The 26,411-nt window shown below is 43.3% G+C and overlaps 1 protein-coding gene across 2 annotated transcripts; it reads right to left on the bottom strand.

Moving 5' to 3' along the window:
* Window positions 1-1,789: 1,789 nt before the first annotated feature.
* Window positions 1,790-26,411, bottom strand: ccdc124 (coiled-coil domain containing 124). Of its 2 annotated transcripts, none has more exons than XM_052038092.1 (5): window positions 26,297-26,411; window positions 12,961-13,137; window positions 6,425-6,614; window positions 5,855-5,966; window positions 1,790-3,744 (listed from the first exon to the last, which is right to left on the bottom strand). In XM_052038092.1, the coding sequence occupies exons 2-5, from the start codon at window positions 13,117-13,119 to the stop codon at window positions 3,507-3,509; spliced, it is 699 nt and encodes a 232-aa protein (XP_051894052.1). In that variant the 5' UTR covers window positions 13,120-13,137; window positions 26,297-26,411; the 3' UTR covers window positions 1,790-3,506. The 2 variants fall into 2 exon arrangements, with proteins under 2 accessions (XP_051894052.1, XP_051894053.1); XM_052038093.1 differs by lacking the exon at window positions 26,297-26,411 and adding an exon at window positions 24,284-24,495.

The raw sequence follows: 26,411 nt of genomic DNA, 5'->3' as shown, positions 1-26,411 counted from the left end.
AGTCCTTGCTGACACACCCATCCATGCTTCCGTTACCTTTAGACTTGACTATTCCAACACACTCCTGTCTGTTCTGCCTCATCTGACTCTCCATAAAACTAAGGTCATCTAAAAGTGTATTGCTCGTGTCCCAAATTGCACCAAGTCCTATTTCCACATCATCCATGCTTGTCAACCTACTTTATATTCTATCTAACTAACACTTTGATTTTAAGATGTTCACCCTTGATTTCAAGGCATTTTCAGCTGCATCAATGACCAAGCCTTCTATCATTTGCACTAATACCTCCTTCCAGGGCCCATTCACCAAAGGGGTACATTGCTTTGTTAAAAGCCCCAAATCAATGGAAGGCATCATTATTGTAGGCAATAAAACACAGCACACCACACACAGGTTTCACACATCAACTTCCTCCCTGCTCCCACCTGCAGTCCCCCAGGAAGTGCCCACAGACCCCACCACCAGGTATTGATGGATCTCTGCCCCTCCACTCCCAAGAAGTGGTAAAATGACTACTATGATAAACACAGAATTTATATTTAAATCTCATCATTGAGATCTTGAATTTGAAAGACAGTCAAAACTTCAACCTCTTTCAGGAGAACAATTACCCTTCAATGACCCCAGTGCCACACTGGCATGATTAATGTTCAACCTACCTCCAAAGCGGCCATTCAGTTGCATTGAAACCAGCTTCAAAATGGTTGAGGAAGGTAGTTTACCATCAGCACCAAGGGAACCTTAAGATGGGCAATAAATACCAGGCCTGCTAGTGAAACCAGATCCTGAGAATAAATTCCCCAAAGTATGTACATCTCAACTAAAATTCCTTCCTCTTTCCCCCAAATAGAGGAGACAGAATGAGGGAGAAAAAAAATTGGAGGAGGAGGAATTTAAGAGTGGATTGACAACACAGCTAAAGCCACAAGTAGCACCACCTTTGCAATGGTGAATGAAGCTTGTAGTGGAAAGGAGCAACTCACAGCAGGGATGTCACTTCTCATTCTGCTCAATGGTGTACTCTTAATTCAGAGAGCGTGCTGGTATATATATCCAACACCCCAGGCAATGCTCTGACATACATTCACTGAATGGAGAGTACTTCTGGCCTCATTCTTGCTCCTTGTCTCATTCACAGCCATCCAATTGCAAGGCTCTGAAATACGAGAGTGCAACGCGGGCAAAAGGGTTCACACTTGAATGCAAAAGCTGCTTTCCTGCATTCATTTGTTGATTCACTGATCGTTCAGCAGAATGTTTCAAATTAGTTCAAAGACATTCAGTCCCAGATATTTCCTCTCCAGAAAGAAAACTTCTCTGCATCTAACACACCTGCCCCATTAATGTTAAAAGGACAGTATTTTGCTCTTTATCAATTTGTTTTGTCCCAGAATTAGGAGTCTGTGACAGGACAGTGTAGAGGGAGCTTTACTGTATACAACAATTACGTGACTGTCCTGTCAAATACTCCCAGGGTAGTGAGAAGGGAGTTTAACTCTGTATCTAACACCTTTTTAAAAATATTCTCACCTAATCATGACCCTGCCTGAAAGACTAGAAGAACATTTATATCTAACCCATGCTGTCCAAGCTCTGGAATGTTTGAGGGGGCAGTATTGAGGGAGTTTTACTCTGTATCTAACTTGTGATTGAGAGTGAGAGTGTCTTGTGGGATACTGGGCACGAGAAATTAGAAGGGAGCTCTGTGCTGTGACATTGTACCCCTCCCTTCAAACACACAAAATTACCACAGAGACTTCAAATTCAGACTGAAGATTGTGACTCAAGTTTTGTTTGGGTTTGATTTTAAGTGCTTCTTTATTTGAGATCTTGCAACATAGCCCAATCACACACAAAGGTCAAATGGTTCAATTTAGTATTTAATCTAACAGAGGAACCCATTCATATTAAACTATCTCCAAGCTCTGTAACATCACTCCTCCTGCAAGGTTCAGAGATGCTTCATGCTTTGGGAAGATTTATTTACCACATTCTTGCCATACAGGCTCCATTTCAGATTTTGGCAAATCGATGAAGTTGTGAGCTGGTCACTCACCAACAGCTGCAGGACGTAGCATGGTTTCATGATGCCTACTACTCAATCACCTTTTTTTTAGAAACGAAAGTTTAAATTCAGCATCACAAGTTCTGGCATCTTTGGGGACTAAAATAGGGAAGATTCAACTGGTCGGTGCATGGTTGCTGAGTAAAATCTCTGTTTTACTGTGTAGTTTTGGAAATCAGAGTGGCAGGAATGGTCCACAAGCAGCAGTGAAATGAGGAACAATGGACAACAGCCTGAAGGGGTTTGGCCATTTGCACTGTCAGACATAGGTTGGATTGGGATAGTGTGGAATCAAGGTGAACAGTAAGAGGCCATTCACTGCCTCCCTCTTGATGACAGAGTGTTGTGGGTTGCTACTGTTCTTAGCAACAGGAAAATATCAATCAGATGTCAAAATGCTCACTCACATTATTAACTATTACTTCAAACACAACCTACAATGGAAGACTTCAAATCCCACTGAACACACCCATTGCCTTCCCTTCTCCTACTGAGCAAGAAAGTGATTAGAGCCTCAATACCTATGAAAGAGTTGCTGAAGCTTCATTCAAAGAGCTCATACAAGCTTCAGCAGGAGATTTCATTGTTTCTTTCTCATCCAAAGCTCAGAAAATGATGGCAGACTTGACCAAACACTTCAAATAAAACCAAATATCAGAAATCAAAGAGTTTAGGCCTGCCATCAGTAATCACTTCCTTCCCTTCTCATCCCTGATCTCTCCCTATCATACCGCTGACACCTGAACCTTCATCAATATACTGTTGCAAGCCAAAACTCGGTTCCATAAACTTCTCACACAAAGCAACCCCAACAGCTCCAGACTGCACTGATTCCTGCAAGTCCCAACCCAACGAGCTGCTGATGCCAGAATAACCCTCCCCATTCAGTGACCAAGATTTCCCCTCCTCCTACACCCCAACATTCCATGCCCCTCTTCAGAATTTTCCCCAGTTTATCTTTAAACAGGGAAATAAACAGAGAAACATTCCTGATCATGGAAACCCTGACACAGATTAGATCCCTTAACCTTCTTACTTACATATCAGTCATAATGCAGGGTCAAAATCACCCTCCCTTACCCCCTCATCCAAACTCTCAGGGCTTCAATGATGGGTTCGGTAATTTAACACACACTTTGCCAAGGAAAGTCCTGCCGTAGTCACTGCTTGCAGTGCAGGGGCTGACAATGATGGGAGTGGGATGGGGGTTTTACAGGAGGGTTGAGAGGTACAGCTGCTGCAAACACTGTTCAACACTGCACAGCAGTGGATGCCTGGGCTGCAAATTGATGGACAAGGGATAAGTTGTCCACTGTGCAACACTCCACATTTCCTGGGGCGGGATAAGCTTTATTTTATGCTGCTTGTGTTATTAAATGAGAATGCCAAATTGATATCACATTCACACTACTGGGTCAAAGTTCACACTGAATTTGAAGTTCAGGCAAGGCGGTTTCCTCTTGGAGCTGCTCGCTCGCTCTTGGTGTTGTAGGCCCCGTGGAGCTGGTTCAGGGGATTGTCAGGCGATTTCATCCACTCTTTCTTCAGCATCTGCTTGAGCTGAGACAAGCGCATGTTGGGATTCTCCTTCTTCAACCGTGGCATATTGGCGTCCTCAAAGGCAGCGTAGGCAGCTCGCAAACGTCGCTCAGGGTGATGGTCCACACTCTCGTTAGTGCTGAAAGCAGAGCACGAACAGTAAATACTGTGCACTTTTCTCCAAGCATGTGCACAGGTGCGAGTGTGTATGGGGACGTGTGATAGAGCGTGAGAGGGGGCTGAGTGAAGCAATTGCGAGAATGGCTGCAATCACACAAATGTGTATGGGTCGTGTGAGAGTGTCAGTGTGTGAACAAAGAAGAAATGATGAACTGTGAAGCGTATGTGAGCATGTTTCTGCAAGTGTGGAAGACAGCAGTTACGCAACAACACAACAGAGATTGTGCAGATGTGTGCGAGAGACGGTTGGCAAGTGAGTTAGTTACGTGTAGATGTATGCGAATGTCTGCATGCGGTTTCTCTCATTAATCAGCCAACACTGTGCTGCTGCTGTTCCTGTTCAGGGCTTGCTAGTCTCTGGTTTTGCCTGCAGTTATTTCAGAACACCAGAGAGAAACAAAATAAAGACACACAGAATACTGAGCACACAGACAGGAAAATACACCAGTGGAAGGATGCCCATGCCTTGGATACAATGCAGACAAGATTCACCAGAATGATCCCATGGATGGGGAGCTTCAATTAAATGGAGATATGAATGTAGGCATTGTTTTTTCAGAAAATGCCCTAACATTTTCTGCTCAAATAATAACACACCTTTATTATTCAAAATCAAGAGGAATTTTGTAAGCAATTTTGCCTTATTCACTCTATCAAAGGCAAGAGAGCTGCTAACCAGAGGACACAGATTGAATAGGCAAAAAAGGGAAACCAGGAGAAATTATTTTTACACGGCAAGCTTTTACAATCTGAATCAGCTGGCCAAAACAGAGGTGAAAGCAAATTCAAAGGAAACTTCAAAAAGGATCTGGGTATTATTTATAAACTAGAAATGCTGAGTGCTACAGTGTGAGAGTGGGGCTAACAAAAAAATCATCTCACAGAGCTGGCGTAGCCATGGGCTTTTGTGCTTCAAAAAAAATGGGAGCAGCCCACAAGACCCTGGAAAGAGTGATGGTGGGGACAGGTCTGTCATTGGCATCACTGGGGTGTGGTACAGGTAGGTTTGGATCTGTCACTGGCAGTGATAAAAATTGGATTAGTTCAGAGCACTAATCCAGATATGCTGGCTCAAGTTCAATCACCTTCTAATCAATTTTCAACATTCCATGTACTAAAGCAACAGATCCTACACAGAAATTGAAAACTGCACTGGGGAATTGCAGACAACACTAGGGCTTTTGTATGTTGAGAGTTAAATATTACAGATAAACAAAGAGACACTGCAGAACAGTCAAATCAGCCTCACTAATTCAGCTGATGGGTATAACAGTGTATCTAATGATTCAATGAGAAATGCGAGATTAGTTCTCAGTCACCTGAAACTCCAGTCAATTTAATGCAGCAGGAGTCTCACTGCTGGATCAGTCACGACTTGCCTGGGTATATAATGCAGTGGAGTGCAAATTTCTTACCCCATCCACACCCCACCCTCTCAATACTGGGATTGCCACAAGTCAGTGGGTAGTGAATATTTAAACCTCTGATGCGTGCAAGGCTGCAAGGGATTTAGTACACAGGACACTCTCAGAAGCAGTACCCATTTGAAGGGGAGCTTGGGACAGGGATACTACCAGAGGAGGTCAGAGAGTGAGAACACTCACACCTTTGCAAACTGCTGAGTTTAGTAATATCACTGGTTCGACATTCAGTGGCTGAGGTGTGAAGGGAAGAGGCACAAAATCTTTCAGTTCCTGGAGATGGAGCTGTGTAAAATAACTGGAGAGTGGAGACTGGAGTTAAGGTGAGATGAGAACACAAGAACCCAAGAAGTAGAAACAGTCGGAGGCCATTCAGCTTCAGGTGCCTGCTCCAAGCATTCAATAAAATCACAGCTTATCTCTTACTTCTGAGCCACTTAAGGAATTTGATGTTAAACCGAGAGTCAGGATCAGGCTGGTTGGATTGGAAATGGGACAATGGCTTTGTCCCATTCCAATACATGCGAGCTTCACCACATTAAAGGGCTGCAACTGATTTGCTGCTGGCTGAATACATTTCTTTACTTACTCTGCATCTAGAGAACACTGAGGTAACATAATTGCACATTGGCAAGCAGGGTACCTCACCTCAGGGCAGCAATGGCATCCTCAATGGTCCTGGCATCAACATCACCCTCATTGGGCATAATGCGGTTAACGTTTTCCTCTAATGGTACCTCCAGGTGGCTCATCTGCTTCTCTGCAATTCACAATCACAACAGTTCAACAACGGGAGCCCATGGCCAAACTGCTCCTTTCAAAAAGAGAGCCAAAAATCCTAGTTTTCCTTGCTTGGACGTGTTAAATTAGTTGCAGAAGGTGAACAATGTCTGTTCTGAAAAATACTTGTCCCGTCAACAGTCCCAGAACGTCACAGGATAAACTGTTTACAGAGTAAAGCTCCCCCTTGCACTATTCTCCTCAAATTGGGCCCTCTACCCTCTTTTGTGCTAAGGCAAAGTGCTGAAAACTCTGCCAAGTAACCCAGGGACTATTTTCTTGTCGTAGTTCTGGAGATATGGGAATTAATGCATTGTATTGACCTTGCAAGTGAAAAATTTACAAAGTGAGACTTTCAGGCGATGGGAGCAAGCTCAATATTGTAACGGAACTGCTATGGAAGCTGATGGACCCATCGTTCAGAAAGCAGCAAGGTACCTTTGCCTTCCTCTGCAGCTTGCCCAACATTCTCCTTTTTAACTGTCGCCTCAATCTGAGCTCGAGTTATCTTGGCTGGTGTTGCTGACTTGCTGGCTTTCGGTTTCATACTGTTCCCCTCCTCGTCCAGGAGCCGCTGGATTTCTTTCTTCCGCTCCAGAAGTTCCACACGTTTCCTCTCTTTCTCAACCTGAAGGCCAAAAGGGGAAAGGTCAAAACTCCAATTGGGCAACAAAGGATGCACTGCAACAGACAAAAGGGGATCAAAGAAAGCATGTGACCTGGAGTTTAAACTCCAAGCACTGAGTGAAAAAGTCAGGAGAAAAAGAAACATCAAAGTAAATCAGATCTGAAGAGACTGATGGTGGAAACTAAAATTAGGCACTGTTAATATTAGACAGTGGCTAATAAATCCATTGGAAACTCAAAAGAACCAAAGTTAAAAAGTACGCAAAGGCTCCTCCAACACAAAAGCACTGCTAGGCAATCCAGATTTGCCATACTTAATTAATTGAGAGATCCCTGGATATGGAATGGAATACTTCACATTCCAGCTCCCAGTCAGTATTGATCTCCATCAGGATAGGGACAGCACAGGTTAGACAGAGTGCATCTCCAAACACACCTGAACATCTATGGTATAGGGTCCACTAAACTATCCCAACAGACACATGAACAGATAGGCAATAGAGGGATACAGACCATGTGCAGGCAGATGGGATTAGGGAGATTGGTATCATGGTTGGTGCAGACATGGTGGGCCGAAGGGCCAGTTCCTGTGCTGTACTCTGTTACATGTGCCTTAACGTCAGTCTGAAAAGAGCAGCCAATTAACGATGACACATTTTCTACCTTAAGGGTTGCATAGTGCGTCAGCTAGAATTTCTGTCTCATAACTCCAGCAATATTGACCTTGTGTGGAATTTGCACATTTTCCCTGTAACCAAGTTGGTTCCCTACAAATTCCCCCAAAGGACCCGTTTCTATGCTGCACCCCCTCTCCCCCCCACAATTTACATCCCACACTAATCTAAGTGTCACCTTGGCTCAGTGGGTAACATTCTTGCCTCAACGTGTTCAAATTCTCATCCAGAGGAGGAAGATATAATCTAGACTAACATGCCCAATTGGAGCCAGTTGGAGGGGCAATTTCTTGAATGAGACATTAAACCAAGGACATTCTTTTAATGTAGTACATGCTAATGATTCTTCTGCAAAATCATTCTCCCCACTGCCTTGGCTAATATTTACTTTTCAACCATTGTCATCAAAAACCAGATTAGCAGTTTATGTCATATTACTGATTGTGGAATATCAGGTTTCTGACATTACATTGATGACTGCACTTCTAAATACTTCATTGGCATCTCTGGGGATTAGAAAGACCTACTAAAAATGCAATTTCACATTTAAACAGCAAAAAAAGGGCTGGACATTTCCAAAGTGTATTTTAAACTGTTGGGTGGGGATAGTGGGGATCGAGGAGAGAGAGGAAGCAAGGAAGCAAGCAGCCAGCAAGGAAGTGGTGCCCAAGGATGACTCGGGAAGGGCAGGATGCCCAGTCTGGGTTGGATTGCAGCTTTTTAATTTGGTGAAGAGGGAACATGGAGAGGGCACGTTGGAGAATGCATTGTATATTCATGAAGCGAAGGATTCAGTTGCACAAAAGGCTGGACGTAACATGAGACTCATCTCTTGGATTCACTGCTTCTTAAAGACCCAGGTTCCAGAACGATTAAGGAAATGCGCTGGCAAAGTCCATTAGTGTAACAAGGAGCAAATGCAGGTGTGGGGGAGGGAAAGGCAGCCTTCTGAAAAGGTCAGGAGGCATCTGCATTCCAGAAGATCAATACTGGTTTCTTAATCCACCATAATGCTACCCTGTCATTATCCATGAGCTTTTACCTTGTTGATTTAGAGAAAGACTCTTTCTCTATCTGTTGTCAATTAAAGCAATAGTTCTGGTGAAACTGTGCCTTGCCAAGACTAAATTCTCCTTCCCAGGGTGCTACACCCAGAACCAATACAATTACTGCAGGTGGTTCTGAATAATTACAGATAAGAACTGCCTTCCCTTTCATTTTCAGCCCACCTTGAGATAAAGCTCATCAATTTATTATTTTATAGGAGGTGGCTATTCGGACCATCGAGTCAATGCCAGCTCTCAGAACAATCCCATCTATCCCATTTCCTTACTTTATATCCCTGTAACTTATTCTCTCTCACATGCCCATCAACTCCATCCTGATTCTTCTACCACCTACCTACACCAGGGCTAACTTACAATGGCAAATTAACCTACCAACTAGCACATCTTTGGGATGTAGGAGGAGCTCAGGGGAAACCCACACAGTCACAGGGAGAATATGCGAACGCCACACAGACAGCACCAAAGGTCATTATCAAACAGGTCGCTGGAGCTGTGAAAATAGCAGTAGGGCAAGAGGCAATAGAATTCAGCACAGACTCCAACTCATGTGACCGAGAGAAATTAGCCAGCGTTCCTGCAACTCATTGTTGCCCACTGTACGGTTTTTTGATTTCTTCCAAAAGAATATGCAAAAGTTAAACTAGTGTGGGAGAATGAGATGGGGTCAAAGCGATGAACTTTACTCTGAAAAGGTCTAATGATGATTGCCAGAGGTCTTTTAAATTATTTTGATAGGACAGAAAGCGAGTATCTCACAGTTGATTACAGCAAAGACCAAAACAAGCCGCCATCGATGCAAGACAGTAATAAATTCAAAGGGGAATTCAGGAGACACTCTTTCCCTAGACACCTGCAAGAATGTGGAACTCACTCCCACAGGGAGGGGTTAAAAGGAAGCTGGACAAACACACAAGGGAGAGAGAAATGGATGCTGATAAAGGGAGATGAAGAGGAGATGGAGGTGGCTGGTGCAGAGCAAAATCATTGGCATGGAGTGGGGGTGGGAGTGGCAGGAGGCATTTTTATATCATTTGATATCATTTTCTGAGTCCAAAGCAAAATATTCCATGCTCCAACAGCAGCAGAGGGCAAGAGGTAATAACAGAATTCAACACAGACTTTAACTAATAGGTGTGACAGGGAGAAATCAGCTGGGGTTCTTCAAACTCATCATTGTCCTGTGATCCCTGAGTTAGAGACACAAGAAAAATGAGCCAAGGTTCCTGTAACTCATGGTCACTGACTCCAGTGTTAGACAGAAAGGTGAAATCAGTGAGGGCTCCTTTGCTTTCTGGAAAGTGCTCGTCTATTAGTAGTTAATGGAGAACAGGACACTGATATTCTTCCTATTTGAGCTATATACATCCAAATGTTTAAATTACAAGCAGAAGGCCACTTGGATCTTTGAGACTGCTCTTCCATTCAGTACGATTTTTTCTAGTTCCACTAAGCTTAACAAAAGAAGGATGCAGTGGAGCAAGCTCCAAGCGAGGTTCAGGAGAGGAGGGGCTGCCATCAACTCCCTTTAGTTCTGTGGTGACAGTCCAAGGCTGAACCAGATCATTCACAACCCAAGTGTCACAGTTGACTATACTGACCAGACATCATGCAATACATGCCCTTTTCCACCTTGGAAACAATTGCTTGATTTTGATCCTGTCTCAAGTCAGCAGATACTGGAATCCTCAGCCAGTTCTCAACCATTCCCAGATGCCTGCTCATCTTGTGCACTCTGCAAATCCAAGTTCATTCAAAGCTCTTGTCCTACTACACCAAGTCCCATTCAGCCATCACCCATGCTCTGACACATGCTGACAGGCAGTTAACCAACACATCAACTTTAAAATATCCTTGCTTTCAAATCTCCCCATGACCCAACCCCCTTCCTTCCTCCCCGTGCTCTTCTCCCGATCTCTACACTCAGTGCTATTGATCATCTTCAACTTGCCAAAGTCAACTCATGGCTGTGACTTTTGTCTTTGGAATCCCCTTGCTGTTGTAACTGCACAGGGAACAGCTGGAGTGTAAAACACTTGCTTTTCTATGATGCCTTGCACAATATCAGAATGTCCCAAAGTTTACCATTAAAACATCTTTGATGTTCAGTGACAGTCATTATTGTAGTGCAGAAAATATAACAGCTGATTTGCACAGAGAAAGGCCCTACAAAGATGCCAAAAGGCAAGATTACACAACAGCTGAATTCCCCACATGGATGCAAGCTCTGTATTAAGAAACTCCACCATAAAATTTACAGGATAGCATTTATATCTCTGAATATCCTCCTCCTTGTTATTAATCAAGATCAGAATCAGGGTTAAAAGCTGGCAAGTCCTCAGGAGCTGAAGACTTGTATTAAAGTTTCTAAAAGAAATGGCTGCAAAAGTAGTGGATTGATTGACTATGATTTCTGCAATTTCCCCAGATTAGTCCCAACACATTAGAAAACTGTAAACATAATACCAGTAATCAATAAAAGGAGCAAGGGAGACCACTAGGAACCATTTGCTAGTTAGTCTAACTTATGTTGTCATGGAAAAAAAACAAGAGTGCATTACTAAGAAATGGTAACAGGTTACTCAGAAAGTTATAATCAAAGTCAATGTGGTTTTATGAATGAAAAGCGTCTGACAACTTATTTAAATATTTGAGCAGGCTGGATGATAGAAACAATGGACACAGTGTATTCAGAGTCCCAAAAGACAATTGATAAGGTACCACATAGAAGTTTACTAACCATGATAAAAGTTCCAAGCATTAATGGTAACATAATAACCCATATAGAGGATCAGTTAACAGACAGAAAACAATCGGGATAAATGGGTTACTTTCAGGCAGGCTGAAACTAATGAGCTACCACAGGAATCAGTGCTGTGGCTTCAGCTATTTGAAAATTTGTATTACATTTTAAAATGGGGGAAGGGTGTGAAACTAAGTGTATTGTATCAAAGCTTGTTAGGATACAAAGATAGGTGAAGTAATCAAATAGCAAAAAAAAATCAGAAATATTGGAAATCTAAAAAATAAAACAAAAAATCCTGGAAATACTCAGTGGGTCAGAGAGCAGCTGCGGAGAGAGGAACAGAGTTAACACTTCAGGCCGACAACCTTTAGAATGTCGGCATACTGTGAGATCTGCGCATTCTCATACAAGATCCACAAGGTATCCCGCAGGTAAGCAATTAGGAATGCAAGCGGAAATTAGCCTTAACTACAAGAGGGACAGAGCACAAAAATAGGGACATACCACTACAATTTTACAAGCAAGACCACACCTGGAGTACTATGTACACTTTTGATCTCCTTATCCAAGATGTATTTGGTTAATTAGATTGATTTCAGGTACAAATGGTAACTGAATAGAAAAGATTGAGCAGATTAGGCATAGCTCTCTGGAGTCTAGAAGAATTTATGATAATTTTATGTTAAAATACAGGATTTGGAGGGGGCTTGATGTGGGGGGGGGTAAATGTTGAGGATGTTTCTTCTAGTGGGGCATCTGAAATGAAAAGGCATAGTCTCAGGATTAGGATCACCTATTTAAAACAAAGAAACTTCCTTTGAGCAGGTTGTGCATCTTTGGAATTCACTACCCTAGAGAGCTATGAATGCTGAGTCATTAAGTACAAGGGAAATTCATATAGATAAATGAGGAAATCAATGGTTATAGAGACCAGGCAAGAAAGTGGACAGGATTGGATCAGCCATGACCTTATTAAATGGCACAGGAGTATCAAGGGGCCGAATGGCATATACCTGCTCCTATTTTTCACGTTCTTATTAACGTTCCATGTCAACACCCAATTACACAGCAGCTCTGCCACCTGGTGGCAGTGAACTACACCTGCAAGTGTTAAAAACTGACCTGCAGTAATAATACTGTGGAGCTGGGAGTTGCACCAGTGGGTTTTCTGAACTGCCATCTGCTTACCAGTACTCAGGAGGAGGTGCCTCTCGAATGTTTGTGTATCATTGAGAACCTGAGCTAAAAATACATCCTGGCTACAAGAACAAGCTTGCTTTCACAACCCGTAGATGTCCCAGAGCATAGTGTGACCAACGAATTGCTTTCAAGTGCAGACATTATTCTGCAATGCAAACATTGTAACCAATTTCTATTCTCAAGATCAAAAAGAAAATAGATTAATATTTTGCTGATGGTGATGGAAGGATAGACATCAGCCAGGACACGGAAGAACGTTCCTGCTCTTGTTCAAAACTGATCTCTAAACAAGAAGGCAGGTGATTTAGCATTTCATCAGAAAGGCTGCACCCTTGAAAGCGTAGCATTCACTCTGTATCCAACTCAGGCTGTTCATACTCTGGAGGGTTTGACAGGACAGTGCAGAGGGAGTTTCAGTCTTTATTTAATTATGCTGTCCTCATCCTGAGAATGCTTGATAGGCTACTGTAGAGGGGGCTTTATCCTGTATCTAACCCTGCCGGCACTGTGCCATACTGGGAGAGGACAGCTAATTGAGCACAGACCAGAGTTCAGAAGCTGGGATCACCCTGTCCAACACGGTACTCAGTGCCAATCAAACACACAGTCTGGAATAAAAGACAAATAAAGCCAGAGCGAGTCTGGCAAGGCTGAATGACACACCTTTCGCTGCTCCTTCCTCACGACATGCTTGTCATCATCTTTCCAGTAGGCGTCTTCGAGCTCCCGCTGCAGTTTTGCATCTGCTGCTGCCTTCAGCTCCGCTTTCCGTGCCCTGGCAGCTGCTGACTTGCTGTTTTCTCCCTGGAACTTCTTGGGCATCCCTTCTGTGACCACCAGCTGAAAGACAGGGCACAGGAGTCAGAACAGAAACCCCAGGGGTATACAGGTGCAGGCACATTCTGTCCCTTTATACTCCTCTGCCATTTAATAAGGCAGAGACACATACAGAAGTACAGGCACACACCAGAGATACACACACACACAGAAGTACAGGCACACACCCAGATTTTAAAACAAAGATGCATAAACATGTGATGCAGTTAACAAATGCAGTCAGACTGAATCAGCAGCATTTGGACACTGAAGGACAGAAAGTAGTTTATAGAACAGATTGGGATACACCACAGGATGCAATGACGTCCAGAATCTGAAACTCCTGTGGTAATCCCTATGATGGTTTCATGAAATGTCAGTTCTTGAACTTAAAAAAAGGAAGCGATGCCAAACTGCTATGAGGCCCCAGCTGGAGTGTTGCAATCAGTCCTGGGCAATGCATTTCAGGAAAGATGTCAAGGCCTTGGAGAGAGCGCAGAAGAGATCTGACAGGATGTAAGCAGGAATGAGTGGCGTTGGTTGTGTGAAGTGATCAGAAATACAAATTGACCTCAAGATAATATTAAATCATTAGATGAAAGGATCAGAGTCATAGAGTCACAGAGAGATACAGCATGGAAACCAGTCCTTCAGCCCACACTATCCATCAAGCCAACTTCTTCTGCTAATCTTACCGCTGCCCATTTCATTCTCCCCACACTCTCATGATTCCACTCAAACACAAGGAGCAATATATAGTAAACAATTAACCCATCAATCCTCACATCTTTGGGATGTGGGAGGAAACAGGAGTACCCGGAGGAGATCCACATGGTCACAGGGAGACTCCAAAACAGCCAGCACCCTAGGTCAGGACTGAACCTGGGTCCCTGGCACAGTGAAGCAGTGGTTCTACTAACTACACCACTGTGCTACCCCAGATATCTGGTACATAACAGATGTGTCATGAGGGTAATAACAACAGATCATGCTCCTGACTGCAGTTACCAGGCTGGCATTTCTTCTGAGTCAGGAGATCGTGGCTTCCAGGAATTTGAGCACAAAACCCAGTCTAACAGTATAATAGAGTGCAGAGAGAGTACCGAATTCCTGAATGCACCATATTTTGGATGAAACATTTAACCAAGACCCATCAGTCCTCTCAAAATAAAAGTGCCCATGGTAGAAGGAAGATGTTGAAGTGTCTTGGATGACATTTATCCTACATTAGAACATGGAGTTATAATAAATTGAACTCTCCATTTTGTAATAAGGTCCACTGATCCACATGATCTTTCCAACATCTACAAGGCACAAGTCCAGTACTGTGATGGAATAAATTCCACTTGACTGGATGAGTGCAGCTCTAATGCTCGAGATCCTCAAAATGATCCAGGATAGAGCATCCTATTTGATTGGAATCTATTCACCACCCCAAACAATCACTCTCCCCAACAACTTACTCACTAAGGCTGGAATATTGCCCATCTATAAAAGGCACTGCAGTTACTCATCTAGGCTACAACACCTTCTAAACCCACCATCTCTGGCAGCCTTGCTAGCAATGCCTACAGCACGTGAATTAGTATTTATGAAAGGATTCAGGCAAGCACTTCAAAGGAGGAAAACACAGCACTGAACTGAAAAATCCAACGCTCATCCCTCACTCTAAACCAACGTCACAAAGACCGTACAACTGACATTTACCTTTCCACGTTTTTGGAGATGTTACAGAGAAACCTAGGGGCTGGGGAAGTCATTCAGTCCTCAGACCTGATTGTGACTGATCCAAACACAATTCCATCTTACCCGCTCTTAACTCCACATCCCTTGACTTACATACCTAACTTGCACATGTGGAAAATGTGCTTCCTAATTGGTTTATTATTGTCACATGTACCAAGATACAATGAAAAGCTTTTGTCTGCATGCCATCCAAACAGATCATTCCATATGCAAGTACATCAAGGTAGCACAAAAGGAAAAAACAGAAATCATAATATAGGGTTACAGTGACATAGAAAGTGTAGTGCAGGTAGACAAATAAAGTGCAAAAGCCATGACAAGGTAGATTGAAAGATCAAGAGCTCATCTTTAGTGTCTAAGAGGTCTGTTCATGAGTCTTAATTGCACTCCACCAAGGACCGACTATCCTTTTAAGCTTCATTTCCTATCTCCATCTAATGATGTGAGGGTATAGGAAAATAGTTTAAAAGGTTAAAATGATAGACCAGCAGTGACAAACATTAAAGGAAATATTTCGTAAGTCAAAGGTATATTCCGCTGAGGAAGAAAATGTGGCTAACCGAGTTGAAGATTACATCAAATTGAAAGAAAAGGCATACAATGTTGTGAATGTTAGTGCCGGGTGAAAGGAAAGGGAAATTTTTAGACATTAAAAAGATGACCAAAAAAAGAATTAAAAAGAAGTCAGGGTATGGAAAGCAAGTAGAAAGTAACACAAAACAAAGCAAGAGCTTTTACAGGGATATAAAGAAAGAGAATGGCTAAATTAAACATTTGTCCCTTACTGGGAACTTAATAACAGGAAATACAGAAACAGCAGACATTCTAGATAATTCTTTTGGGTATCCCAATAATAACAGATAATAAAGGGAGGGAGAAACTTAAAATAAACTCTATCAATAGAAAAAAAATTACTTGGCAAACTAAGGTCAACAAGTCCCCTGGGACCTAATGATCTGTATCCTAGGATCTTTAAGGAAGTGGCTACAGAGATAGAGGGTTCATTGGTTCTAATCTGCCAAAATTCCTCGGTTTCTGGAGAGGCCCCAGAGAATGGGAAAACTGAAAATCTAACACCTCTATTCAAAATAAAGGAAGGAGACAAGACATTCAAGAGACTATAGACATGATCCTCTAATGTTTGTCATTGGGGAAAACCCAAGGATCCCTTCAGGAGATGGTACTGGTAGTACATTTGGAAAATCACAAGATAATCAAACAGAGTCAACATGGTTTTATGAAAGGGAAACCTTGTTAGACAAATTTGCTAGAGTTCTTTGAGGATGTACCAAATAGGGTGGATAAAGGTGAACCAATAAATGTAAGATATTTGGATTTCCAGAAGGTATTCAATAAAGTGCCACATTTGAAAGGTTACCACATGAGATTATAGTACAAGGTGTTGGAGGTAACAGATTGGCATGGATAGGAGAGGAGTTAATTAGCAGAAAACAATAGGGATAAATGGGTCATTTTCAGATTCGCAATCAGTAAGTAGTGGAGTGCTACAGGGATCAGTGCTGGGGCAGCAACTATTTATATTCTATATTAACAACTTTGATGAAAGGACTGAGTCTATTGTGGCCAAATTTGCTGACTTTACAATGATAGATGAGTTAGAAAATTATAGCAAGGACACAAGGTGCCTTGAAAGGTATTTAGATGGGTTAAGTGAATGAGCAATAAATTGTCAGTCAGAATATAAATGTGGGAAAATTAGGTTATCCACTTTCAAAGGAAGAGGGTAGTGGACTCTGCCCAGTACATCACGGGCATATCCCTCTCCACCACTGGTGTTATCTACAGGAGGCGCTGCCTCAAGAAGGCAACATTCAAAGATCCCCACCATCTGGGCCATGCCATCTTCTCGCAGGTACCATTGGGCAGGAGGTACAGAAGCCTGAAGTCCCACACCACCAGGCTCAAGAACAGCTACTTCCCTTCAACCATTTGGTTCTTTTTGTTCTAATTGTGTTCCTTGTAAAATTTGTGTATAATTTATGTTTAATTTATGTTTTTCTTGTGAATGCCACTTATATGATGCTATGTGCCTGTGATGCTGCTGCAAGTAAGTTTTTCATTGCATCTGTACATACATGTACTTGTGCAGATGAGAATAAACTCGACTTTTGACTTTGAATGAAGAAACAAATTATTATTTAAACAGACTGAGACTACAAAAGGGATCAGTACAGTGGAATCTGGGGCTCCCAGTACGAGAAACACAAAATATTAACATCCAGTTACTGAAGCAATTACTAACAGATTAAGGCATTCATTGAAGGGGGTATGGATTATAAAAGTAGGCAAGTTTTGAGGCAACCTTACAGGGCCTGGTGAAAACGTACTTGTTGTTCTGGAGGCAGCACAGAGAAAGGTCATTAAATTGATTCCTGGGATGAAAGGACAGACATATGAAGAAAGTCTGATCAAGTGGGACCTGTATTCATTGGAGGATGCAAGAATAAAAGATGATCTTGTTAAAACAGAAGATTCTGGGGGAGGTTGAAGGTACAGCCTGACATTGTTTCCTTACTGGATGTATCTAGAATTAGGAGGAATAGTTTCAGAAAATGATGTTGCTTATTTCAAAAGAAGGAATTTCTTCTCTTGGAGAGTTATAAATCTTTGGAGTTCTCTAACCCCAACAGCTGTGGAAGGAGAGGCATTTTAGTATATTCACGGCATAGTTTAATAGATACATAAACTTCAAAGGAATCAAAGGATATGGGGCGGGGGGTGGAAATAGGAGAGAAGTAATATTGAGAGCATGATCTTACTGAATGGTGGAGCAGGCTTGAGAGGGAGTAGAGGAGCAGGTAGGCCTATTCCTGCTTCTGTTTCCCAAGTTCTCATGTTTTATCATCATTGGTCAGCACTGACACAATGAAGTGATAGACCTCCTACTGTGCTTATGAATCCCGTCATCATTTTAAATATAATTAATTCACCGCTTATTCTTCTAAACTTAGCACCACGTAAGAAACAAGAGAAACAAAGGACTGCAGATGCTGGAATCTAGCTGAAAATAACAACAAGATGCTGGAGGAACTCACGTAGATGGTCTACGTTTCAGGTCAGGACCCTTCTTCAGGACTGAAGATAGGAAAAGGGGAAGCCCAATATATAGGAGGGAAAAGCAGAGCAGTGATAGGTGGACAAAGGAGGGGAGGCAGGGTGGGCACAGGGTGGTGATAGGTAGATGCAGGTAAGAGATAGTGATAGGCAGATGCAGGGGAGGAGGGGAGAGCAGATCCACCAGGGGATGGGTCAAACGTACGGAGGCAGCACCCCATGGGGGGAGGGGAGGAGAGGAAAAAAAAGAAATAGGCAAGGAAAAAAAAGAGATGGGCTAGGAAAGGGAGGAAGAGAAGAGGCATGGTGATGGGGTGGTGTTTGGTTTACTTAAAGTGGGAGAATTCAATTATCATGCTGTTAGGCTGTGAGGTCCCAAGACTGAAAATGAGGTGCTGTTCCTCCAGTTTGCATTTGGACTTTTCCTGGCAGTGGAGGAGGCTGAGGACTGACGTATCAGTGACTGGGGGGGCGCGATTGAAGTGACTGGCAACGGGGAGATGGAGGTCGCGGTTACGGGCAGAGCGTAGGTGTTCTATGTGAGAAACTAGCCTGCTTCAGGCTCCCTCCATCAAAGCAGAAGGGAACAGGTGGAAGCTGTGAAGATAACACCATGTGGTGTAAAGGCAGACATGATTCAGGAAGCTAAAGCAGGATCTGGCTGAGGTCAGGCTGTGCTGAGTGAGCTGGTACTATTGACACATCCTGGAGTGAAACAAGGCAGGGCCCAGAGAACAAAAACACAACATTTGGCAATCCATACTCCAGTGCTCTCCAAAGCACATACATCAGATTGTGCAAGTCATGGTAAAAATTGAAACTGAATGATGCAGCACAGGAGGCCACTCAACCCTCATCATGACTTTACTCTTTGAAACAGTCTCCAATTGGTCCCATCCCCAGCTCCTTCCTCAGAGCAGCAACTTTTCTGTTTCTGGTATTTATCCAATTCCCTTGAAAGTTGGATTTTTTCTCAGCAAAGTTTGTTCAAACTTATTTTTATCTTTTATCATCTAAACATAACATGGGTTTTATCTCCATCCACAAATATTTCAATGTGGATGTTAGATTCCACCACTGGCTAATGGCTGGAACATTCCACAGAGATGAAGCATCCAAATCACTAGCAATGGAACAAAATGCCACTTTGCACTCTGTCCCAACCCTGTCATGTTAAGCCTACAACTGCAGGCATTTAAAGTGCAGGAAATTCCCCTTTGGCCCATCACCTCTCTTCTTCCTCAATCTGTCTGGATTCAGGTTCTCTGTAGGGAAAACAATATCAACCTGAAGTCAAATAGCCTTGGCACTGACACAACCAAATCTCCAGGGACGGGCCTAGATTGGCCAACTTCCACTTCTACCACACCTTTACTAAAGCTAAAGTTTCAGAAGAGCTGGATCAATGTAAAAACTGACGCAGAGGCACAAGAAGATGTTAGAGCATCTCCCCATTGCCAGTCATTTCAACTCCCCCTCCCAGTCGCTCACAGATATGTCAGTCCTCGGCCTCCTCCACTGCCAGGAGAATTCCAAGCGCAAACTGCAGGAACAGCACCTCATTTTCCGTCTTGGGACCTTGCAGCCTAACAGCATGAACATTGAATTCTCCCACTTTAAGTAACCCCCACCCCCTCCATGCCTCTTCTTTTCTTCCCTTTCCTAGTCTCTCTCTCTTTTTTCTACCTCCCCCTTTTTTTCTCCGTACCTTTGACCCATCCCCCAGTGGATCTGCTCTCCCCTCCTTCCCTGCACCTGCCCATCACTGTCTCTTACCTGCACCTACCTATCCCCACCCTGTGCCCACCCCACCTCCCCTCTTTTGTCCACCTATCACTGCTCTGCTCTTCCCTCCTATATATTGGGCTTCCCCTTTTCCTATCTTCAGTCCTGAAGAAGTGTCCTGACCCAAAATATTGACCACCTGCTTTTCTCCATGGATGCTGCCTGGCCTGCTGAGTTCCTCCAGCATCATCATGTTTTTCAATCAGGTAGGTTTTAAAGAATGTCCTAAAGGACGATGTGGTGGAGAGGCAGAGAGGTTTATCAAAGGAATTCCAAACTTGTGAGCCAGACATTGAAGGTATAGTACCAGTGGTGGAGTAATTCAAAAATCAGGGATGATCATGAGGAGCACCGAGATCTTGCGGCTATAAAAAGGGAAGAGCAAGATTATGAGTGGATTTAAAAATGATGAAAGTTTAAAATTGAGATTTAAGAAGCCATTGTGTGTCAGTAAGCACAGCAGTCATGACGAAAAGAACAATGCAATTTAGGACATGGGTAGAGAGCTTTGGATGACTTCAAGATCATGAGTGGAGAACTCGAGGCTAGAAAGGATGGGTTGGATATTCAAGTGTACAAAGATATGGGCGAGGCTTTCAACAGAAGATGGGCTGAGACAATGTTAGAGAATTGGCAATAGATAATGTTAGTATGTTCATTAAGTTTTAAAACTCGGGAACAAAATACGTGACAGGAATAAGACCTGGCTTAAGTGTGCCTAATACTTGGACAAAGGAGATTTCTGCACAACCACTACTATTGACAAGGACTTTTACAATTTAGCAATAGCACAGCCAAGAAAGGTTGGGGGGGGGGGGGGGGTGGGGGTAAGAGCTGGGTGAGCAAGCGTACATGTGGAAACTGGCATTGTGTTTTTTGATAATATTACATAGAACAGAAGCCATTGCTAGTGATTCTCTGCCTATAACAGTAAACCCAAGAATGGAACCAGGAGAGTGTGGTCTCACATAGACACATGCTGGTGGAGAAGCATCACAGAGGGATGGTGTGATCAATTGTCAAGGGCTGCAGGCAGGTCAAAAGGACAAGCACAGTCAATTTCTTTGTCACAATCACAAAGGGACATTATTAGTGACTGATCAGAGCTGTTTTGGACATTGTGTTAGGAGCAGAAAACTGATTGCAAGTACTGTACTTGAATAATAACACAGCAACAGACCCGTATCCATCAATAGTGTAATCCTAAATTACGGTGACAAACCTGCACCTGTTTTACGGCAAGATCTGTACCAAACAGTACTGTATTCCATACTGTATACATCCGTCACATATTGCATATGCGACGGACATGTTGTCATCAATACATACAATAATAGTACAAGAAATCTGCCCACACCCCCAACATTTTGCTGTGAAAGGCCCAAAACAACTAGTACATTGACTTTACTGTTCTCACTAATATTGTACCAGCATGAGTGACAGACTGATTGCTGGAAGTACTGTAATCACATTATACGGTGACAAACTTGTATTCACCTGTACTGTACCCCAGTATCACACGGTGACAGAACTGTACCTCAATGATGAACAGTAACAACTTGCACCCACCATTACTTTACCCCAATGTTATATGGTGACAGATCTTGTACCCACCACTGTACTCCAATGTTATACAGCCACAGACCTGTATTCCAGTGTTATACAGTGACAGAGCTGCACTCAAGTATTAAGAAGTGACAGACCTGAACCCTCAGGAGTGAGCCACGATATTACATGAAGTGTTAGCAAATAACAATTTTGAAAGTGTCAACCACCAAACTCGAAAGTTTAGCAGCACTGGGAGGATAATGTTAATTGCATGAATTTCCAGGCTGGTTAAAAATAATTTTAAATATGGGTGTCACCAAAATACATACGAGTGAATTCACACTGTAAGCAAGGTTCTACTGGTATTACCTCAGATGATACCAGCAGAAACTTGTTTATCCAAAAAACAATACTTCACCAGCTGGGAAGTACACCAGGACAGCTGGAGAACATAAAGGGATATGGAGAGAAAGCAGGAATCTCGAGTTAGGTCATAATGGCTTCAAGCAATTCCAGGGCAGGTTCACTTCTATAACATTGAGAGTAAGAGATTAAACTGTAAAGACATTTTCCACAGACTGGGCTTAGATTCCCTTTAGGATGGAAGAGTAAGCAGCAACCTAATTGAAGATATTGAGAGAAACTATTTTATCTGGTGGGAGGAGGGCCCAGAACAAGATCATAGGATCTTAAGATCGGAGCCAGGCCATTCACAGGTTTTAATCAGGAAGGATAAAGGATGGGATATCAAACCTTATAGAAGGCTGCTGAAGTAGGGGTTCAGTACAAAATTTCAAAACCAAAATGGATAGATTTTTGCTGGGTTAGGGAACGCCAGTGAATGACAAGTGTAATGATGCAAATCAGCAAATCACACGAATTACCTCGGTGATCTGAGCTGCACCACTGTCAGCATTACGAAAACAACTGCTCAACTTCTGTGTACTTCGTGACAAATACAAATTAAACTCAAAGTTTCAGATTGTTATGTCACCGTGTAAATTACTGGTTACAGGTGACTTACTGAACTGCGGCTGGGCACTCCAGGGGCCCAGAAAGAGGGAAAAAATGAGGACATTCACTCCTGTAAATGGTAAATAAAACCTGGAGCAATTCAAAGTTTTGTTTTTGAACTTTTGCCTTGCCTCTTATTTTTCTCCCTTAATTTTGTGACAAAACAATTCACCCATTTCCCCTTCATTCACTCTTTCCTTCTCTATCCCCAACTTTGATTGGTTATGAGATAGGCTGCTGGTCCCATTGATCAGAGGTCCCAGAAGCCTTATAATCCTTGGCACATTTCTGCAGTCCTGCCACACTAGTCACGGGTGAAGAATTAAATAGTTAATGGGAGTAGGTGGCTCCAAGAACATTCCCACCCTCAGTGATGATAGGACTCAGCACATCACTGCTAAAGACAAGGCTGAAGCATGCGCAGCCAGAAGAATGCTAGAAAGTAGAGTGGGCCACTTGCTCCATCTCTCAATATGATCATGAATGATCTGACCCATGCCTCATCTCTTCTTCCGTGCCAGTTCCCCTTAGCCCCCAATTCTCTGAACTTTGAACAGTTTATCTGGTTTCTCTTTAAATGCCGTCGATGATCTGGCCTCCACAACCCTCCAGGGCAGAGAATTCCAGATTCACCATTCTCTGCAAGAAAATCCTTAGTTTTAAATTATCATTCTTCACCCCCAGTTTTGTAACTATGTCCCCTCATTCTAGATTCCCTCACTGGTGAAGCATCTTGACATCTATCCTGCCATGCCCCCTCAGGATTTTATATTTCAATAAGATCTTCTGAACTCCAAGAAAATATAGATCTAATTTCTTCAGCTGCTCCCTCTCACCCTAGTCACGTTCAGCCAAAAGTGTCATTGATGACCCATCTCAGCTTCCTTCTAAGATCCTGAACAATTAAAAAAAGCCAATTTGATTCATTTCACATGACATCAAGAAATGCTTCCATACAGAAAGGCTATGGGATCAATCAACCTCCCAGCTGTAGTAGTGGTTGCTTACACTCCAGAACTAGCCACACTTCGAGCCAAACTATCCCAGCATAGTTACAAGAAACAAAATGCTCAGTGGATCAGAAAGCATTCATGGAGGGAATGGACAGTCAACGTTTCAGGTCGAGACCCTTCATCTGGATTTGTTACAAATGAAGGAGAAATGGGGTGAATTCCAGTTGTAGAGAAATTAAGGGAGAAAAAAAAGACACAAAGCAAAAGACTAGTTATAATACAAATATCTACCTGACAATGTTGAAAATTGCCCAGATATGTTCGGTTCACTAAAGGCAGGACAAATCCAATCCAGCTAATTACTACCCAATCAGTTGACTTTCAATCATCAAAGTGACAGAAGGCATCACTGATCATGTTATTAAGAGGCACTGTTCACACTAATAACCTGAAGATACCCCCACAATGCTGTTGTGCAGAGATCCAAGATTTAGATCCAGTAACGATGAATAAACAGCAATTATATATCCATCCAACACACCACCCCTCCAGCACTGTAATCCTTCCTCCGGCCATCTCTCGCACTGACCCCCTCGCTCAGCTCTGCACTGGGCTCATAGCCGAGATTTTACATTCACATCTCCAGAGTCGGACTAGAATCCCTGACACATAAACCCAGAAGGACTGCACTGCACTGGGGCAGGGCTGGCTCAGAGACTTGCACCCAAGAGAGGAACTCACTGGAGCTCAGAGGGAAGGGGAAGTTGTGTTGTGTTCTCCTCTCCATCCCTGCCCAGCTGGTTCAGCTTTACCTCCTTGTGCCTCAGCAGTTGGTGGGAGAGGAGGATCCCACGTAATTGCCATGGTAACCGGTGCCAAGAAGGCGAGGGTCGAACTCACTCCCCCCACAACCAGAGTAACAAGCCCGCCTTCTCCCCCACCCACACTGCGAGCTCTCAGTTTGCCGAGAGAAGGGAAAAATTCCCCAACACAATTAACCTCAACGTTAGTTTCTGCCTGTTCAGATGCTTCGTCAATAAATCACTCACCGACTCAAACGCCTGAACATTCAGCCCCAGCAACTGCCCCCTCTTTCTGACGCCTCCTGATGACGACAGGTGCCTGTCTCTTCTACTGCCTGGACACAACAGTCACGTCTCATTCAAACAGGTTTTTTTTCAAACGTGTCCACAGCATTTAAAAAATCCTGTTTATATCCATGAAAACTACCAAATGCTTGTGAAGAAACAAGGCGGATCATAATGTGGGGTCCTGAGGAAACCTGAATCCAGCTCCCAGTTGAGGCTTTGGTTGGCTTGTCGGCCATGTTGGTGAGGGGAAGACGGGTTGTCGGCCATGTTGGTGAGGGGAAGACGGGTTGTCGGCCATGTTGGTGAGGGGAAGACGGGTTGTCGGCCATGTTGGTGAGGGGAAGACGGGTTGTCGGCCATGTTGGTGAGGGGAAGACGGGTTGTCGGCCATGTTGGTGAGGGGAAGACGGGTTGTCGGCCATTGTTGCTGAGGGGAAGATGGCTTGTCGGCCATGTTGGTGAGGGGAAGACGGGTTGTCGGCCATGTTGGTGAGGGGAAGACGGCTTGTCGGCCATGTTGGTGAGGGGAAGACGGGTTGTCGGCCATGTTGGTGAGGGGAAGAGTGACGAGGCCGCTGCGCGATGTTGAGGAGAGCAGAGTGGAAACATAACCATAATTATGAGGGGCAAAGTGATTGAAAGAGCTGCCAGAGAAAATTAAAGAACCACTGTTGTTGGAAACATGAAATAAAAAACAGAAAATGCTGAAAAACCACTCAGCTGGTTGGGTAACGTCCATGGAAAGAGAAGCAGAGAACGTTTGGAAGTGCCTGCATCAGAGTGGGCCGCCATATTGGTAAGGGCAAACTGTCAGCTGCCAGGGTCACAGGCACATGTCGTGTCTGGATGCCCTGTGCCTGTGATGCTGCTGCAAGTGTTTCATACACCCGTGCCTGTACTTGTGCACATGGGAATCAGCTCGAGTATGGATAGAATAGAAGGGCTTGGTCGCCATATCTATGTGGGGCCTGTTGTCAGGCGGCTATGTTTGTGAAGGGCAACATGCAAATATTCGGTCATCAATGTGAATAAATGCCTTTTATTTCAGGTTTGTAAAAGTGCATTGTTTTTGAGTGAAACGCCATCAAATATCCGAAACCCTGAGATGGAACTGAGGATTGCAAACGTTAAATAACACATACTGATATAAAAATAAATCAGGTGAGGTCAGAGTTGCTCAGGTGAGCCCTATATTTACAGAGCTGTGTGGCTAATAGATTAGCTAGGGGGAGAGAAAACAAACACAATACATGATAAAGCTGGAAAATGCAGGTCACAGCTGTTGCTGAAAGTAAAGCGCAAATGGCTGTGTGGCACAATGGGGTTGCAGTTGCTGCGAAGTCTAAGAGCTCTAGCGATTCTGACCTCAGTGCTATATGGAATTTGCAAATTCTCCCTGTAGGTTTCCTCTCACATCCCAAAGATGTACTGGTTGTTAGGATAATTGGCTACTGTAAATTCCCCCTGGTGAAGAATCGAGGGTATTAATAGGCATGTGCGAGAGAAGAGGTTGCGGGGGGAGTAAATGGGGTTGATGGTTTTGCTCTGGGCACCAACATAGACGGGCCAAATGGCCTCTTTCTACAGCATAAGGAAATAAGAGAATGCTGGTAACGTGCAGCAGCTCAGGCAGTGTCTGTGGAAAAGGGAAAAACCAAGGTAATGTTGCAGATGGGTAATTCTCCTACCAGTTCTGACGCAATGAGGATAAAAGTGAGTTATATGAAATTGTAATATTCAATACTGAGCACCAAAGGCTGAAACGTACCCAAACAAAATGATCTTCCTCAAGCTTACAATTGTCCTCTTTGGATCAATGCAAGAACCAATATAACTACATCGTTATTTCCTTTTTCCACTATTTATTTGTCATTTATAGTAAATTTTATGTCTTTGCACTGTACTACTGCCGCAAAACAACAAAGTGACGTCATTTAAGTCAATAATAATGATTCTGAATCCTGGCCTCACCCTATCGGAGTTATTTCACTTGAGCCATCCACCCATCCATCTCGCCTTTACCGACTCTGCAACTTAAGGCTTTTCTTCTCTCTTTACCCGGTTCTGAAGAAGGATCTTCGACCTG

Source organism: Pristis pectinata, chromosome 24, assembly GCF_009764475.1.
Source record: "Pristis pectinata isolate sPriPec2 chromosome 24, sPriPec2.1.pri, whole genome shotgun sequence".
Taxonomy (NCBI): domain Eukaryota; kingdom Metazoa; phylum Chordata; class Chondrichthyes; order Rhinopristiformes; family Pristidae; genus Pristis; species Pristis pectinata.
This window is presented reverse-complemented; position numbering and strand designations above follow the sequence as displayed.